Source organism: Cebidichthys violaceus, unplaced genomic scaffold (genome assembly GCF_023349555.1).
Source record: "Cebidichthys violaceus isolate CVI_PGR_0920_01 unplaced genomic scaffold, fCebVio1.0.p SCAF_13, whole genome shotgun sequence".
Taxonomy (NCBI): Eukaryota; Metazoa; Chordata; class Actinopteri; order Perciformes; family Stichaeidae; genus Cebidichthys; species Cebidichthys violaceus.
In genome coordinates this window covers 14,700,245-14,717,223 of record NW_027176296.1, presented here as the reverse complement: position 1 = coordinate 14,717,223, position 16,979 = coordinate 14,700,245, and the positions used below count along the sequence as shown (strand labels likewise).

The 16,979-nt window shown below is 44.7% G+C and overlaps 2 protein-coding genes across 2 annotated transcripts in view; both read left to right on the top strand.

Moving 5' to 3' along the window:
• The first annotated feature begins 152 nt into the window (after nucleotides 1-152).
• On the top strand, nucleotides 153-4,327 carry klhl30 (kelch-like family member 30). The gene is made up of 8 exons (XM_068707864.1): nucleotides 153-425; nucleotides 740-1,577; nucleotides 1,674-1,863; nucleotides 2,342-2,428; nucleotides 2,576-2,731; nucleotides 2,872-3,060; nucleotides 3,432-3,577; nucleotides 3,720-4,327. The coding sequence occupies exons 2-8, from the start codon at nucleotides 804-806 to the stop codon at nucleotides 3,966-3,968; spliced, it is 1,791 nt and encodes a 596-aa protein (XP_068563965.1). The 5' UTR covers nucleotides 153-425; nucleotides 740-803; the 3' UTR covers nucleotides 3,969-4,327.
• Nucleotides 4,328-4,807: 480 nt separating this feature from the next.
• Nucleotides 4,808-16,979, top strand: part of crocc2 (ciliary rootlet coiled-coil, rootletin family member 2) — a 31,040-nt gene continuing 18,868 nt past the window's right edge. Inside the window, exons 1-6 of the mRNA XM_068708014.1 lie at nucleotides 4,808-4,864; nucleotides 6,211-6,364; nucleotides 6,484-6,599; nucleotides 15,158-15,325; nucleotides 15,431-15,514; nucleotides 16,059-16,162. Of these exons, the coding sequence (XP_068564115.1) occupies nucleotides 4,808-4,864; nucleotides 6,211-6,364; nucleotides 6,484-6,599; nucleotides 15,158-15,325; nucleotides 15,431-15,514; nucleotides 16,059-16,162 (683 nt within the window). The remainder of the gene's footprint in view (nucleotides 4,865-6,210; nucleotides 6,365-6,483; nucleotides 6,600-15,157; nucleotides 15,326-15,430; nucleotides 15,515-16,058; nucleotides 16,163-16,979) is intronic.

The following is a 16,979-nucleotide window of genomic DNA, read 5'->3' as shown; positions in this document are numbered from 1 at the left end:
AACTGATTTCACTGACATATCTTCTTTTCATTAACTTTTTAAGGCACTTTTAATCAAACCACACATATCTTAACACCTATATAAAAATACAGCACTAGTTGTATTACTAATTAACTGTTGTAACATATAAACAAACAGGTCAGTGCTCTGTCATTTATCTCCTTTGCCAGCTTCCATGCCTGTTGAGAATAATGTGTGCCTGTAACAGCAGCTGTGGGTCCCATGCTTGTTTGGAATCTGACTTCAGCACAGCGTCGCTGTCAGTCCTAAAAATAACTGAAAGACGGACGGCTCGTCCCAGTGACTTGGCAAAAGCTTTTCGCCATGCTCCTCACTCCATGTTGATCTCAGCAGCCGCTCCGCTACAAACAGCTTTTTCTCTGGAAACAAGGATGCGCCTTTATTTCCGTTTCTCTGCTTCTGCGGTGAGTTTGTTGTTGGTTTAAGTGTTTCATTTGTACGGAGTTTGATGTCAAGAAATGTAATGTATTGTTGGCGTCAGAGAGGATTAGAGTCATGCTATTATGGTAAATCTTACTAATAGTGAGACAAAAGTACACAGTGATGTCAAATTTAAAGAAGCTTTAACTTTTGCTCAAATCAGATAGGTCAGAAATTGTTCTCTAAGTTCCAAACTTAAAGCTCTCTCACTGAAAATATCTTTTTATGTTGCAAAACAACAACGAAAAAAGTGATTTTATCATTCTTTTTCTACATATTTATTTTCCTACACTTCCAGGTAAGCTCTAAACTCGACCGGACCATCCCCCGCTGAGAGACTGTTTGACACTTTGAAGTTGAACATGGTGCGCAACGTGGACGACCTGGACTTCTGCCTGCCCTCCCATCCTCAGAGCATTCTGGAGGGCTTGCGCTCCCTCTGCTCTCACCCCAAACTGGTGGACGTGACGCTGAGCGCGGGCGGCCGCGACTTCCCCTGTCACCGTGGCGTGCTGGCCCTCTGCAGCGCCTTCTTCCACAGCATGTTCTCTGGGGACTTTGTGGAGAGCATAGGGGCGCGCGTGGAGCTCGGCGATGTTGATCCGGACATTCTCAGCTGCCTGCTGGACTTCGCGTACACGGGCAAGCTGACCATCAACCAGAGCAACGTGGAGGGGCTGATCTGCACGTCCAGCCAGCTGCAGTTCCAGACGGTGAGGACCGTGTGCAGCCGATACCTCCAGCACCAGATCGATGCCACCAACTGCCTGGGGATCCTGGAGTTCGGGGCCATCCATGGCTGCCCTGAGGTGATGGCCAAAGCGGGGGCCTTCCTCTTGGAGAACTTTGAGGGTGTGCAGCAAGGTGAGGAGTTTCTGCTGTTGGGAAAGGAGAGGTTGGTTGCGTGCCTGTCCGACGAAGGGCTACAAATCCGGACAGAGTGCACCCGCGTGGACGCCATCCTGAAATGGGTCCGGCACCACAGTGAGTCTCGGCTCGGCCACCTCCCTGAGCTCCTCACCTTGTCCCGTCTCCCTCTGCTCAGCCTGGAGTACCTGGCTGACACCCTGCTGAAGGACAGTCTGGTGCAGGCCTCTCCCAGCTGCAGAGAGTCGGTGGAAAAACTTCACAGAGAGGTTAGTGAGTTCACACCTCCTTCTTTTCTCTTGTGTCTTCATTTGCACATTCTTGAGTGGATTTCCAACAACAATCACGCCTTTTTACTTTTCTAGAAGATGGATTTGTCCCCGGAATGCACGGACAGACTCGACTCCGTGAGTCCGCAGCCAAACCTGCAAGAGGTGCTGTTGGTAATGGGAGGTCGCTCACTGGACGACTCGGACGACTCGGACGATGAAGATGAAGAGGACAGAGACCCAAGACTGCTGCCCAGGAACTGCGCCTTCTACAACACAAAGACAAGTACAAACATTTTAATTTTTTGCACTCATCAAATTGTCAACTTTGTTTAAGTTCAGAATCGGTTTCACAACAGAAACTTGTTGTGAAACGTCTGTCAGAGTTCTTGAAACAGTTTGGCAGTAGGTCGGTACATGCAGTGCTGACAGGAAAACAGCTCTGCAGGAATGCGGTCTGGAGGTGACAAAATTGGATCATCTTCTCAGCTCCTCAAGTGGGCGTTTTATCATGAATGTCAAGAAGACATCCACTTCAGTGTTTTTCACACTGGATGTTTACAAAAAGAGGCTTGACGTTTCCAGCAACAATGCTGTGAGAGCTGTGCCAGAAAAGAAACTTATTTTTTTCTTTTCTTGACCTAAATTTGACTTACTTTGAGGACATTTCTCCCAATTTCCCGGGTATACATTCGTCATTTGCGTGCTGTTTTAGTGAAAACATTTATCTAGTTTCCCTCACAGAAACGTCTTTTTCTCTGCAGAACAGTGGCATGAGCTCCCTAATTTCCCCAACCCCAACAAGTGGGGCTACGCCCTGGTCTCCCTGAACAATGACGTGTACGTCACAGGTGAGTGAGATGCACGCAGCGCCGAACCTTGAGCTGCAGAAGGCAAATGAATAATGATGAACGGTTTTGAGCAGAACTCGCTTCTCTTGCGAGGAATGTAAAACAAATGTCAGACTTTTGACAGAGTCCTCTTGTGTGTCCGACCAGGGGGCTCGCGAGGCTCGAACACCAACACCTGGTCCACCACAGAGACCTGGAAGTACATCACAAGAGAGGGGAGGTGGGTTACCGTGGCCCCCATGCTCTGGCCTCGCACTAACCACACGTCGGCAACGCTCAACGGTGAGATTTACGTCATCGGAGGTAAGAAAATAAATACGGTCGTTCGTGCGGTGCCTGAAAACTTTCTTGCAAATCCCTCTTTGTGTCTTTGTATTTGCTCACATCTATACGAGCAGGATTCAACCTCATCCCTCATCCTACTCAACATTTCCCTCCTTCAGGTACAACGTCGAATCGCGTTGAAGTTGAGCACTACGACCCGTACAACGACACCTGGACCTCGACGTGCCCCGCCTTGAAATATGTGACTAACTTCACCGCCACCGCCTGTCATGGGAAGCTCTATGTGATTGGCTCGTGTGCTGTGAAGTACAATGCTTTGGCCATGCAGTGTTACAACCCTGTTATAGGTAAGGAGGAGTGAAGCAAACCTCCGAGGGGGGGTCACCCAAATCTTTATTGGCAAGAGATTTGGAGCATTAAATAACATAGATAATAACATAACATAGATAAAGCACCATACAACTACATATTTTAGTATTTGTTTCAACATTAGGCTCTCTTTCCCCATGTGTTGTTGACTGTTTATCATTATTGATCAACCCTTGATGAAACAGCAGTTTAGCTTTTCCCACAGATTTGCAGTCAACTCATTGTCATCTTACCTTTAGTGTTGACTCATTAGAAAGTAATCTGTTTAAGTTTACAGAACCAAAACCTAATTGTTTGTCTTCTTTATTCCTCTCAATGACGTGTGTGTTTTCATGTTGTTGTTTTGCAGATAGCTGGATCAGCATATGTTCGCCCTTCATCCCTAAATATCTGTCCTCTCCTCGTTCTGTCTGTGTGGATGGCATTATATATCTGGTTGCTGACAACACTAAGAAAGTCTTCTCTTATGATCCGGAGGCGAACATGTGGCAGAAGGTGGGCTTAGATATCACTGCTGGCTTTTTGTCATAATACAGTAATACAATCCCTTGTATCAATGCTTATTTAGCAGGACCAAGGCAAAAATAATCGTTTTATTTTGCCCTAAGCTGTATGTTGACTCTCCCTCTCTCTTCAGGTCCAGCTTCTCCACATGCTCCATGAGAATGGCGGCCTGGTAACACTGGATGGGAAGCTGTTTGTCACCGGAGGCCATTGGAAAGGTATGGAGGGGGACTACGGGGTGGAAGTGGAGATTTACAACCGAGCGGCCGACACCTGGGAGGTGGAGTCCTTCCTGCCAAGACTTTGGTTCTACAGTGGAGTCTGCACCATCTTCCTAGATCCGTCCCAGTGGCCCGAGCTTTTCCCCATAGATTCACCATAATGGCCTCCTGCCCCTGGTCGGACTAAACTCAGGGTCCAGGAGAACGCAGAGACATGTTCCTATCACAGCTATGTTACAATGCAAATGGAAGGTTTATCCCAGGATGCCATTGTGCCCGAGAATAGTGCGTTACATGATCCTCAGGTTTTCTTGGTTGTTATTAGAGCCTTGCTTGGCTGCTCAGCTGGTGGTATTTATACTTTGTGTCTTGTGTTCTTGTTTGTTCCTTGTTGTGTGTTATTGAATGGTGCTTGTGAATCATTAAATATTTGCAGAGTATTATTATTGGTTGTATATCACTGGTTTGGAACTGAAAATGCTCGAAACATGAATAAAATGTGCTCCTGAAAACCGGTCAACCAGCTGTGACTCCTCTTTGGGAAAATACTGTTCACTTTGCCTCTTAGACTTGATGATCATTAACCCATCGCAATCCGAGAGTTTGGCTCGTGGCGTCTGTCCTGCCATGGAAACACCGACCCAGCATTCTATTTCTATGGCAACGGCCCGGAAGAGCGCGGTCGCCCTGGCAACCGTCGAATGGAATCAGAATTGCGCTACTTGTCTGCAATCACTCCTAAAGTTTCTCCCGTCAGTGATTTCTTTTCAACTCTAACGTTCGTCTTTTCTTTATGCAGGTAACAGTTCAGTCCTTAATGACATGCTGGGTCTGTGCTTTGTAGGAGTCCACTGTTGACTCCTCTCTCTCTCTCTCTCTCTCTCTAGCCTAAGTTGTAGCAAGTAACGTCACAGCAAGGTTTCTGTGTCGTCAAATGAAACCATTAAAGGTTTAACGTCGCTTGCTAACATTTTAGTGCTAAAGCTGCGTCACTTTTGCAATGAGTTGTCAACGGGAGCAAGGTGCCCACTCTCCTCGACTGGAGGCTGTGATTCAGGTTGGTAACATGGCTGCTGTTGTCCACTGTGTTAGTTAACGTCTTTCATGTTTTGACCTTCTTATACAAAGGTTTAACAGACTGTTTCAACGGAAGACACGTTCACACGTCGACTTAAGAAAAGCAAAGGTGTAACGCGATTTAATTAGCAAGCTAAATAATGCTATTAAATATGGCTGAATCCAATTTATGCTAGCCACTTCCGTTTTAGTGTGTTGGTATCGTGTATGCTGGCTCACCGTTTACTGGGGCACTTATAGAACCGAGCCATTTTTAATTTATTTTTATTTTTATTTGTAATGCCTAACGTTACTGTGACAAGTCAAAATGTCTGCTGTGAAATAGGCCTATTGAAAACGGTGAAATAACTCGGAGCTTTTACTTTTAACAGTGGCAATACATCAAGTGCAGAAATTGTCCAAAAAAAGGTCAAAGTTTGGCATTCAAAATTGTATTTGAGTAAGAGTGCACACATATTAGCAACGAAATATACTAAAGTATGTAAAGTATTCATGCAGGACGACCCATCTGAGAATGATATATGTTTTATAATTGTCCTATAATCATTGATGAAATAGTGTAAGCCTCACTTTAATGCTGCAGCTGGTAAAGATGGAACTAATTTGAATTTTTGTTGAATATATTTTGTATTAATAATATGAATTTAAAGTAACCAGCAACTAACATTTAGAATAAATGTAGTGGTTTAGAAGCATAAAGAAGCAGAAAATAGGCAATAGGCAAGTAAAGTACAAGAAGCTGTGTTAAGTAAAAACATTACCGTAATTGATTTTCGGTACATTTTGTTTCCCAGTGGTGGAAAGTAACTAAGTACATTTATTAGCACTAGTGCTACTGTAGTACTGTGATTAAGTACAATTCGTTGGTACCTGCTACCTACTGCTACTTGACACTTATACAGGAGTACTTTTCAGATGTAAATGTTGTGCTTTTTCCACTGCATTTATATCTCGGTTATAGTTACTTTACTAATCAATAATCTTAAAAAACATCTTATGCAATATTATGCGTTATGATAAAAAAAAAAAAATGCCCTAAACTATATAAAGTAGTAGAAATGATCTACAGCTCAACCAACTACATGTTACCTCCATGGTCATTTATTAGAATGTATTATAATGATAATCCAGTAATAAAACTCAGAAAGGCTCCCTTCAGTATCACAGGAACAATTGCTTTTAAATAAGTAAATGTTTTTGCTTATTCTTTTGTATCTTTAGTTCAGTTTTTATTCCCCCACGGTTTCCCCATCGTCTTACCTCAATGAGTTGAGACTAACAGTTAGTCAGTTAGGTGATGTGTTGAGCTGACTGCTGTGATTGTAGAAGCTGGAGGAGTCCCTGCTTCACTCTGACGGCAGCTCAGGAGAGAGGACTCTGTCACTTCGAGGTGATGGACAGGAGTCCGGTGTCAGTCCCACGCTTGTCTCCACCCGCGTCCGCCAGATCATCACTCGCAACCTGGCAGAGCAGCCAGCTGGTAGGGAAGACTAAACACACGCAGCACAAACAATAAATCTACCTGGCTAGATATCAGTGACCGTTAGGCCCTATGAGGTAGGATTGACACCGTATGCATGATCTGCTTCCTCACCCCAGACGGGAGTTCTGAGGTCAGTGACCTGGAGGAGAGCAGGGCCCCGAGGGAGCAGCTTTCTCCCAGCCAGATGGATCGTGACCAGCCGCCAGTCAAACAGGCCGGTCTCACAGACAGGGTAGGAGTGACACAGGGCACCGACATAGCTCAAGCTGTGGAGCATTATTTACATTTTTAGCGTTCGATGTACCCGTGCTATTCTAGTAGAATTGTTTATTTCTTAACAGAAAGCGAAAAAACCTTAGATGTCATAAAAAAATTCATAAAAACAGACCAAATTGGATGCACAGGTGATGTCATCTAGATAAATACAGTTCATCTGATACATATTATCATCTACTTATTCGTGATTTGAACAGCAATATACAGACATGTAGTCTTCTCATGAGCATTACAATTATGTCAGTGTCAACATGTGTAACCACGATGATGACACGCACCTCATCAAATCAGCCCAAACACTCATTTCCCAAACTAGCTGCGTCTCCTAGCTGCGACTACGTCGGCAGACATTGTTTTTTAATGCGACTCTTACGGGAGCTGAAGTAAGTAATACTGCAGATGGTTCATTTGTGCAGTTTTGTTTGGAGACGAGATCAAGAGCGTCAACCACACTAGAGCATTGAGTGCAACGAGCGACATGCCTTTTTGAAATGGAATACGGTTACAGTAAACATCAGTGTACCACCGCTCTTTCCAGCAGGGAAAGCCTTTTGGGGCTGAACAAACAAACAGTGGGTGAGGTTGAAACAGCTTTGCATGTACTGTAGTGAAAACTGACGGGGGGAACGTTCAGAATACACAGCTACAGACTCAGCATGGAATTAATGTGACTTGGCACAAACACATGTTTTATGTCATACATTTTCTTTAATTAGCTGCTGTAGAATTACAGTTTACATATTACAGTAAGTACTGTATAAGCGTCCATTGTGTGTGTGTGTGTGTGTGTGTGTGTGTGTGTGTATGTGTGTGTGTGGAAGCGTGTGTGTTTGTAAGTGTAAATAAGAGAGGGGAGGGTGGTTCATGAAGGGTTTCCTTGTGGTCTGTTCAGGTAGACTCAGACCCCCTGTGCTCGCGAGGACCGGCGTCTCCCTTCACAGCCCCCCCATGGTTGCCCCTCCATGTCGCGGCTGCTGTTTTGGGGGAAAATTGGGAAGGTCACTGGCCTCCTCCCCCGAGACCGTCGAAGAAAAAGCTCATTTTTCATGGTGCACAAAGCAGCCATTCGTGATAACACTGCCCTCATTCTGCCGCTTAAATCTAATGAACTCCAACTGCTTGCCTTACTCTTGGAACTTATTTTAAAACCAAGGCTATAAATAAAACTTAATTAACTCGGCAGATATATATAGCGTATTTATTTTGTTGATATTTTTAGATGTGTGAAAAAGCACTAAACAGAAAAAAACACAAGCAAGCGATGCTGATATTTGACGCTTGCTGAGTAGCAATTTGAAGAGTGGAGGAGTGCAGGATTAGCACGAGAGCTCATTTATTTTCTCTAAGATAGCAGAAAGTATAACTGTTAACTCAGCCGAATGTTCTTTTCCGGTAGCTTCTCACAAGTCAAGAGGTTCACTACGAGACTCCTGTTGTGACTCGTCTCTTCCTGCATAATTGTTTGGCAGCTTTGCTGTGATGTGATGTTAATGCAGCGCGCTAATCAACGCCCCGCAGCCAAATACATGCTGCCTTTGCTGTGGTGGAGGTGTGGAGGTAACATTTAGGCCAACAGTCTTACCTGCATAAACAGCTTTCTCCCTCATCATTCACTGCCAAAGGGATCGTATCACTTAATATCATATCCTATATCATACTGTATGATCCGCTTAATTTGTCAGCATGTTTTACGCCCATATCATCGTGTCGTGTTCACTGGCTTGTAGTGGTACCATGCAATGATGATATGAAATCTGGTTGTTGAAATATGTAATGCCATGTAAACTGTAAGGCTAACCAGATGACATGTTGAGTTCTTGTAGTTATTCTTGTCTAAGGAAATATTAGAACATAGAATATAATTGCGAAATTGATATCAGCCATATACCCGAGCCCTGCCCTATTTACATCCATTATGTGTCTTGAATTAATAGCTTTTACTGTATATTTTGTTGAAAAGTAGCTTTTTGGAAGTGTTGCTGGTCCATGAGATCCTGGCGGAACTTTTTAAACTGCATTTGTCCCATTTGTTCCTCCATATTTTATACGGAGTATTGTAATTACATTTTTGCCTGATCCATCCATCCATCCAACCATCCAACCACTTTCATCCGCTTATCCGGGATGAGGTGGCAGCAGGTAAAGTATTCCAGACATCCCTTTCCCCAGTAACGTTTTCCAGCTCTTCCTGGGAAACCCCGAGGCGTTCCCAGGCCAGACAAGATATTTAATCTCTCTAGCGTGTTCTGAGTCTACTCCGAAGCTTCTTACCAGCTGGCCGTGCCTGGAAAAACTTCTGATTGGTGGTGCTAAGGAGGCCTCCTAATCAGATGCCCGAACCACCTCATCTGGTCCCTTTCGAGCAGCGGCTCTACTCCGAGCTCCCTCCGGATGTCTGAGTGCCTCACCCCATCGTTAAGGCTGAACCCAGCCACCCTACGGCGAAATCACTCTTTGCCTACCGTCTCAGCTTTATCTTCACCACAACATTTCGGTGCAGCGCCCGCATCACTGCTTACGCCGCACCAAACCCTTTGTCTACCAGATGCTCCAGAAAGCTCCATTTTACCCTCACTCGTGAACAAGGGCTGCAGTGTGCTGTCACTTGTGCAGTTTTTGGTTGCATTTGTTGCTGAAAGACACTCATCGAGGTGGGGACCCGGTATCAGCCTGCCCATACAGTAACAGCCATCCTACGGTCACCAGGTCAGTTCCAAGGGTCAAACAAGCTGCCCTCATAACTACTTCCAGGCCAACTTGCTCTGTACCTTTTGGGATCAGGTTGATGCAATGTGACCAGGTAGTTCTCATTCATTTCCAGTCATTGTTCTAAGCTAAGCTAATGGGCTGCTGGTGGTAGCGTAATGGCAAGAGGGCAACAAAAAGTACTACATATGATGCCCGACTACCGAAAGTTTCTTGCTGAAATCCATTTGATGCTCCCAGTGTGAGAATGTCGGCTGAAGCGTCGCCCACCACCGAATGAAGGCCTGACAGTTGAGGAACGGAGCTGCAAAGTTATCCCAAATCCCCATTTCTCCCCGGCTTTCCTCTGACAGAAGACCATTAAGGCAATACTGGTGAAGTCACACCTGGACTCTGAAAGCCGTCCTTTGTGTCTCTGTTTAATCACGCGGCGTGATCTCTGATGACCCCAGAAAATTGCACTTGAACCAGGATAAACCTCGACCCAGTCCGTGAGTCGGACGGCCTCGGGAGGATGGAGAACATGTCGGGATGAATTGTGAACCCTCAGTGTTGCTTTTGGAGCCCCGCCAGTGTGCATTTTCTCAGACATAGACCTTCTAAACCATAATGCCTGAACACTTAGCAAGCGGTACAATACTGCAGTGTGGCAGTCAGTTGGATAAAGATAAACTCTCGCTGAATGATTTCTGACACCAACTGCCATTTGCCAGTGCCCTCTGTAATCTTGAATCCCCTGGGTGTCTGTATAAGAACCCTGTCAAACAGAGTTGGAGCAGATAAAGTCTGTTTTTAGGGATTGTGTTACTGTCCCCTTTTACCCTGCTACCCCCCCCCCCCCCCCAACGCTGTCCCAGTTTGTTTTTCTTACTGGCACAAACCCACTCATTTAGGCTGCAGTTTCAATGGACCGCTGCCAAATAGTCTGACTCTCTCAACTATCATGAAATTGTAAAAAAAATTAATTGCCTTCCCCGGAGGAAATATTCTTGAAAACCCATCCCCCAGCGTTGAATCTTTGATGAAAGTATTCCATTAAGCCTTTTTCCACGTTTGACGTTAAGGCTACTCGTGTTACCTGACTTTAAAGTAAAAAATTAAGCGCACTTTTCAGTTCTTTTTCACGCGTCAAGAGAGCCTAATCAGAAGTGAAGTCTTGAGCTGGCTGACTTCGATATGTGTGTGTAGCTTTTGCTCAGCATTGTCCTTGCCGGGGGTGTGTGTGGGGGGGGCATTGTGTTAAGTGCTGCAAGGCCAGCCGCATGCTTGTGAGTACACAACGTTTATTATTAGTTTGGCCGTATTTACACAGATCACTTGTACCCCCCCCCCGTATGCCATCACAGCAGCTGTCCCCATAACCATGAGCTTCACTCCATGGTAACATACTCACAGCAGCTCCCGCCCCCCTCCTCGCCTCCCTTCTCCCTGTTTGTTATCCCACATTGTGTAATTACCGTCAGCGATGATACATAAACAGCTTTCACAATCAGCTGGGGCTCCTTCACAGAGTCAGCACTCCGGGGGTAATGTGAGGGGAAGGGGGGAAGGGGCATGTTGTTGAAGTGGGATAGTAAGTTTTTTGGGCAGCTTGGGGGCGATGGACATCCGCTCCAGCTGTGTTTAGGAATCTGACAGATAGTGCACTCCATTAATTCCCTTTATTAAGCCTCTGAGCCCAGGCCAAGCCAGGGAAAACGATTGCAGCTGTAACCCTTCACATGCTGGCTGGACTGTGCACTCAGGGCCGGATTTTGCTTCGCTAGATAGGACTGAGGATGTGGACTAGTTGCTGGACGAGCCTGGAGATGTGACTTTGTGTAGATAAACAGGCATTTGTGCACAATGCCAACACAGTAAGAGAGGAGAGAATTGAGTTCAGAAATGCAAAGCAAAGACCAAAACAAAAAAAAAAACGACAACTGTTGAAGGATTGGATAAACTGATGAGTTATCAGATCTCCAAATGTTGTGACATTAGGTCAGTGAGAGAATATTGTAATCATAACTTGGTAACCGAAATGGATTGGATTTTGATCTACCACATGAGCAAGGCAGCAAGTTTTGGCCCAAACACCAAAGCCTCTACAAAGGCCTTGAAAATGATTCTCTTGTTGCTTGTTGGCAGATGAATCAAAGCAAGATTATCCCTTGATGTTGTTTGAAATATTTATCAAAAGAGACAATGCAAGGAGTGGCACAAATCATAAATATCAAGAAATATAAAAAGCTAATTCAAAGCACATTTTAAGATGCTGAAAAGTCTTTTACTTTGGAAACATGAGCAGGGCTCGTGACACAGATACTTGGAAATGCAAACAAAAAAACAAAAGGAGGCATAGCAACCATATGGAAGCATAAAATGTACCATGACAAAAGGTTGTTTCTGTGTACACGGCATCTTGAGCATTATTGCAAAATGTCAGTAGATGACCTCAAAGAGTCGGGCTACACCGGGATTGGACTCAGCCCACTTTAGGGGCTGCTAGAGAGCGATTGTACTCTGAGGCAGATCGTAAATAGCAAGGGTGTTCAGTAAGCACACTTCTGGGCCCCCAGTAAACCCAGTAAGCCCCTGGGTTAGGGCAGATGGAGGCCCGGGATTACTCGCCTCTCGTTTTACAGTCACCGATGGATGTGTTGTGAAGAACGATGAGATCGGACAAACTTTGGAGAATAAGGGTGATGAGATTAAATGATGCAAACAGAGCAAGAGGGAGAAGATGGTGATGCAGCAGAGTTCAGTGAATGTGGGGGTCTCAACAACAATGTGTGGCGCCCTCTTGGGAGCTTCCTGCACGGAGCATGGCTAATCCAGAGCAGCCTCCGGCCTAGTGCTTTACAGCTGACGGGGGAGAAACTCACTTTTAAAAAAAGGGTCCCTTCTGTAGTGTGTGGAGCAGGGGAGAAGAGATGGAAGGAGGGCCACACGCTGCAGCAGTGACAGTAGTTGATGGAACTGAACTGCACCTACATAAGGACAAATACATACAGAATAATGTATGTCACAATCTGCATACAGCAGATACAAATCTGCCCTATCTGTAATGTACATGACCTCCCAGCTCAAGAGAAGTTGTTACGTCCCTGCAATATATGTTTTCTGATGATGTCTATTACATTAGAAATACTACTACTACTACTACTACTACTACTGTCAAAATACAAAAGGTTAAGTTTAAAAAGAGAAAAATTTGTACCTTTTTGTAATATTGTTTGCAGTTTGCAGCTCCATAAGCCCAAGTTTCACTGAGTATCATACGTAGTAATTTCATTAATCAGTGTTATTGCTATAGTTGTGCCAAAATACTGGAAAAGATATATAATCACTACAGTCTTCAAAATGGGCCCTTGTGCATTGATACACCATCTCTGCCTGTTACCGCCGGCAATTGTTGCTCACCAATACAGCGTGAAACGGGCGGCAGGACTGTGTGTCGTGCTGCTCGTCAGTGCACGCGTACGTCCTTTGTGCATGTGCGCAACACAAAACAACAAACAGGGACTCACTCGTAAAAGCTAAACTTAGCTAGCAGTGGTCGAAGGCCTTGTTTACACCCGGCATGAACGCGTGTCTTGGGTGACGACTTGATCAAACCTCCTCGCTCTATATGTGGACGAACATTATTTCCGTTTGCAAAGACCAAATGTGTTGTTGTTTGGTTTTTATGCCGGAAATCAAAAGACGGAGAATAAATCTGTACCAGCAGTTGTTTTTTTTGGTGTTTTTGTATTTTGTTCTGTAGCAAAATGGGACTGCAATCAGCATTTCGTTGTTCAACCCTGTTTGTACAATGAAATAACCTTGTAACTTGTAATATATCTCAATAGGCTGGACAAAGTTAGCTCACGCGATTTGAGAACTAACTGAGGTGAGAAAAGGGAGGACCAAAAGGGGAGGCGCGGCTTTGATGACGTATTGTACAGTTTCGTCCTTGTCTGGGACACATCGGGACGCATTAGCGTTTAAACTATACGAGAGATAAGCGCTCAAATGCGTCCCAGACCACCTCGGCAAGTGATCTGATCGCAGTCTGTCTTAGTGGTCGTATGTATTTGTATACTTGTATGTAGCGCTGCGTTATCTGAATGCTGCATTGTTACCTAACCTCAGAGTAAGAACACTCTTACTAGTAAAGTTTATATTGTGCTCACTTGGTATTTCTTTAGCAGAGAGGTAATGTGGGGTTGATAAACTGGGGCTCAGTGATCCCCAATGGGTTCATTTGGGCCATAACTGAGCCTTTTTCTATTTATGACTTTCTTCTTATGAGGGTGAATATGATTTAGTTTTTGTGGTCTCCCTTTCCCTAAAGTTGTAACAGCGTTAGACTCCTCTCTGCTGTATACGTTTCCAGCTGTAGATTGTGCTGCAATAATCCATGTGTGCTCTGGCCATGTTTTCAAGGTGTATTTATAAAGCGCATGCTTGTTAGTAAGTCAGTGTTATTGCTATAGTTGTGCCAAAATACTTGAAAAGATGCATAATCACTAAAGCTCCACACACAGCTGTTTCCAGGAGTCCCTTTAAACACAGCTGCTGCGGTTCTGTGTGTTTCAAACACTCCGCCCATGTTGTTCCTCCCTTCTCAGTCCCCAAAGGTGTCACCTCAACAACGGGCAGTAAAAGAAGCTTTTTGTGCTCTCCGGGTCCAAGCGCACGATGGCCGTCCGTGTAGTTTTACAGTTTCAAAATTGTGAAAAGGGCATTTGAAAATGTGTTAATAATGGTGGCAAAGTGGCTGGGCTCGGTGTCGAACAGTGAGACTATTGTCTTGGCTCTCTTGGAGCCTGCTGGAGAGATTAAGCACCCAGAGAAGAGATGAGGTACAGAAGTGCGGTGGGAGGGACTGGGTCGCAGGGTTGATTCGGAGGGCTTGGATGGTGGTTTTGGAGTGTGTTGCAGGGGAGGGGGGGGGGGGGCTCCCTCGCTCTCGCTCTCGCTCTCGCTCTCGTCCTCCTCTTTTTCTAAATGAGAAAGTCGGCAAGGGCAGCTGAAGGCACGCAGCGTGTTGCAGTGCTCTAGGGCCATGTGGTTTGCATTAGTGAGGACAGGGTGTCTGGCACCAGGATAGAGAGTGGGTGGTGCAGGGGGAGTTTAGGTTGTGTGAGGTTGAGAGGTTACAGGACATTTGGATTTCAGATATGAGATTTCATGATGAGAAAGAACAGTGCATTTATATATATATATATATATATATTTAGATGCAGTCGACAGATCAAGACATCATGCGTAAACACCAATATACAAATATAATGTACTTGGACTGACATTTATATATTTAAAACATAGCTACTGTTCAGTCCTCACACTGAATGAATACTACTCCATGATAGCAATGACCAATCAAGAGTACTGTATTGTAAGATCATTTTTGTTTATTTAGCAGAAAAATGCATTCATTCCAAATGCTTTGAACAAAGCTCCCATGCACTGACTTTATTATTTGACAAAGACAGCCCACAGTGAACTGTTGAAAACTGCTAAATGACTCCTTTAAGCTCATCCATTAGTCATTGGTACATCCAGATAATTACAGGAGGACGAGATGGAGTTACTACGCCCACATGGTGTAATGCAGCCATGGGCATAGAGTTCAGTATAATGCAGCCAATCCAACAACAGCTGTAAAAATGACCGTAGCACACATCCGTGACACGCAGTCAGTCAAACAGAATACAATTAGCTCCGTAGCGATTTGTTGCATTCTGTCACTCGGAGCAGTGCGTGTAAACAATGTGCTGTGTAGTGCAACATCCTGTCACTTTGTCAAGCTTGCAAAAGCTCATTTGCAACCGCTCCATCCAGCTGGATCAGATGCTGATGCTGCAGTCAGCAGTGGACTCAGACCAGGACAGTGTATCACCAGGATCCCTGCAATTGCAGACCAAGGAGAGAGCTTACTGGCAAAAACTGCAGGTCTACCAGGAGGCCCAGCAGAGACAGGCCCAGCTTGTCCAGAAGCTTCAGACCAAGGTGACGACGTGAACAAATGGAACCTCGAAATTTAGAAATTGTTAAGTGAAAAAAAAAAACAGTTCCTATGGCTCAACTTTGCATCATATGTTTGTTTTATACAAGGTTCTTCAGTACAAGAAGAGGTGTGGGGAGCTAGAAGAGCAAGTACTGGAGAAGACCTCAGAGTCTGAGAAGATGAGGTTGTTGGTACGTCTAGACTGCTGCTCCACCTTCAAGGATCAGTATTAGCTAGACATTAATATTCCAAACCAAAGTCTAAAGGGCCTGCTAGGGTCCTCTAGAGGCCAGTCAGCATTATCACAATGTCAGTGTGTCACAATATTTACAAAATATTCAAAAGGATGTAAGAGAGCAAATAGTTTTGTTCAACTAGTTATCATTTGAACCATTATATCTCCATTAAAGTATATACATTGATGCAAAAGAAACATTCAACATATAGATAAGACACAGAAAACAGGAAAACGCACAGAAAGTCTTCTATGCTCGTCTAATTGTTTATGCAGGCAATAAAAAGCATTTAACAGCCAGTAAAGGAATCATGCATAACTAAAAGCAAAACATGGATTTGTACTTTTATTTAAATGTATGAAATTCACCCAAATATTATTCTTGGCTGAGTGGCCTCCAATGGGATTTCCGCTGTAATTATGTTGCTTTACAAATATTAGGTAACTGCTAATGTACCGTGTGTGTGTGTGTGTGTGTGTGTGTGTGTGTGTGTGTTCAGCTCCAGGCCCACCTGGACTCGACCCAGCGTCAGCAGCGGACGGAGCAGGATCTCGACGTGGCTATCCAGAATAAGTGTGCTCAGCTGGAGGAGGAGCAGAAGAGGTGAGTGATGGGCACCATGCAGTGCGGGTAGCCAGCTTATCCAGCCAATAGAAAAAGCTCGCACAGCTTCTGTATTCGTAAGTAATGCATATTTGGGCGTTTTGGAAAAAGTGCACACAGTTTGGAATCCAGAAGTCCTCTACAGCAGCAGGGAGTAGCTAGTTGGATGCAGACTTTGAGCAGTAAATTCATGGACCAACCCGTTAGAATTTTGTCTTTTATTTCTCCGTCTCATGTTGAGCAGCAGAAAAATCACGCGGCAATATTTCTGAGAAATGTGCGGACCACAGATATTCCCAGCAGCTTTCCCCTGCCCCTGCTGCAGGGCGAAGGCCGAACCGGCCCTTGGCAGATAATCTCAGTATCCAATTTGTCAGAGAAAATTAGTGGGGCTATGTTGGCTCCCTCCTCCAAAGCATTTTAATGATGCTTCACATTAAGTGTGGGCCAACCTCTGCAGCTGAGGCCAGGTTTTAATGCCCTATGATTTATACAGTTATGGAACTTTATTTGAAATGCCCATGGCAAAGGGCCTGATCATTTTTACTGCCTGAAATATCACTCACTGCAGCGTTACCAAGATCTATCCACTTAAGCTCTGTGCAATGTAGAGACTAAGTCTACAACCAACACTATGTGTTGCCTATTATTGGGATTACTGCAGTTCTTTTTAAACAGGATGTCATCCCATACAGGCAAACACGGGTTTGGCTTCCTTTCAGAGCGATAACCAAACATAGCAATGTGGCCAGCATTACTGTAACTGGGTGCGTGTTTAGTGTGAGGATGATGTAAACATTTTGGTAAATGACTCTAC

Excerpts from the sequence above, each read along its gene's own strand:
- klhl30 (XM_068707864.1), top strand. The coding sequence starts at position 804 with ATGGTGCGCAACGTGGACGACCTGGACTTCTGCCTGCCCTCCCATCCT. Across the intron at positions 1,864-2,341 it reads CTTCTACAACACAAAGACAA|AACAGTGGCATGAGCTCCCT; the intron begins GTACAAACATTT and ends TTTTCTCTGCAG. Across the intron at positions 3,061-3,431 it reads GTGTTACAACCCTGTTATAG|ATAGCTGGATCAGCATATGT; the intron begins GTAAGGAGGAGT and ends GTTGTTTTGCAG.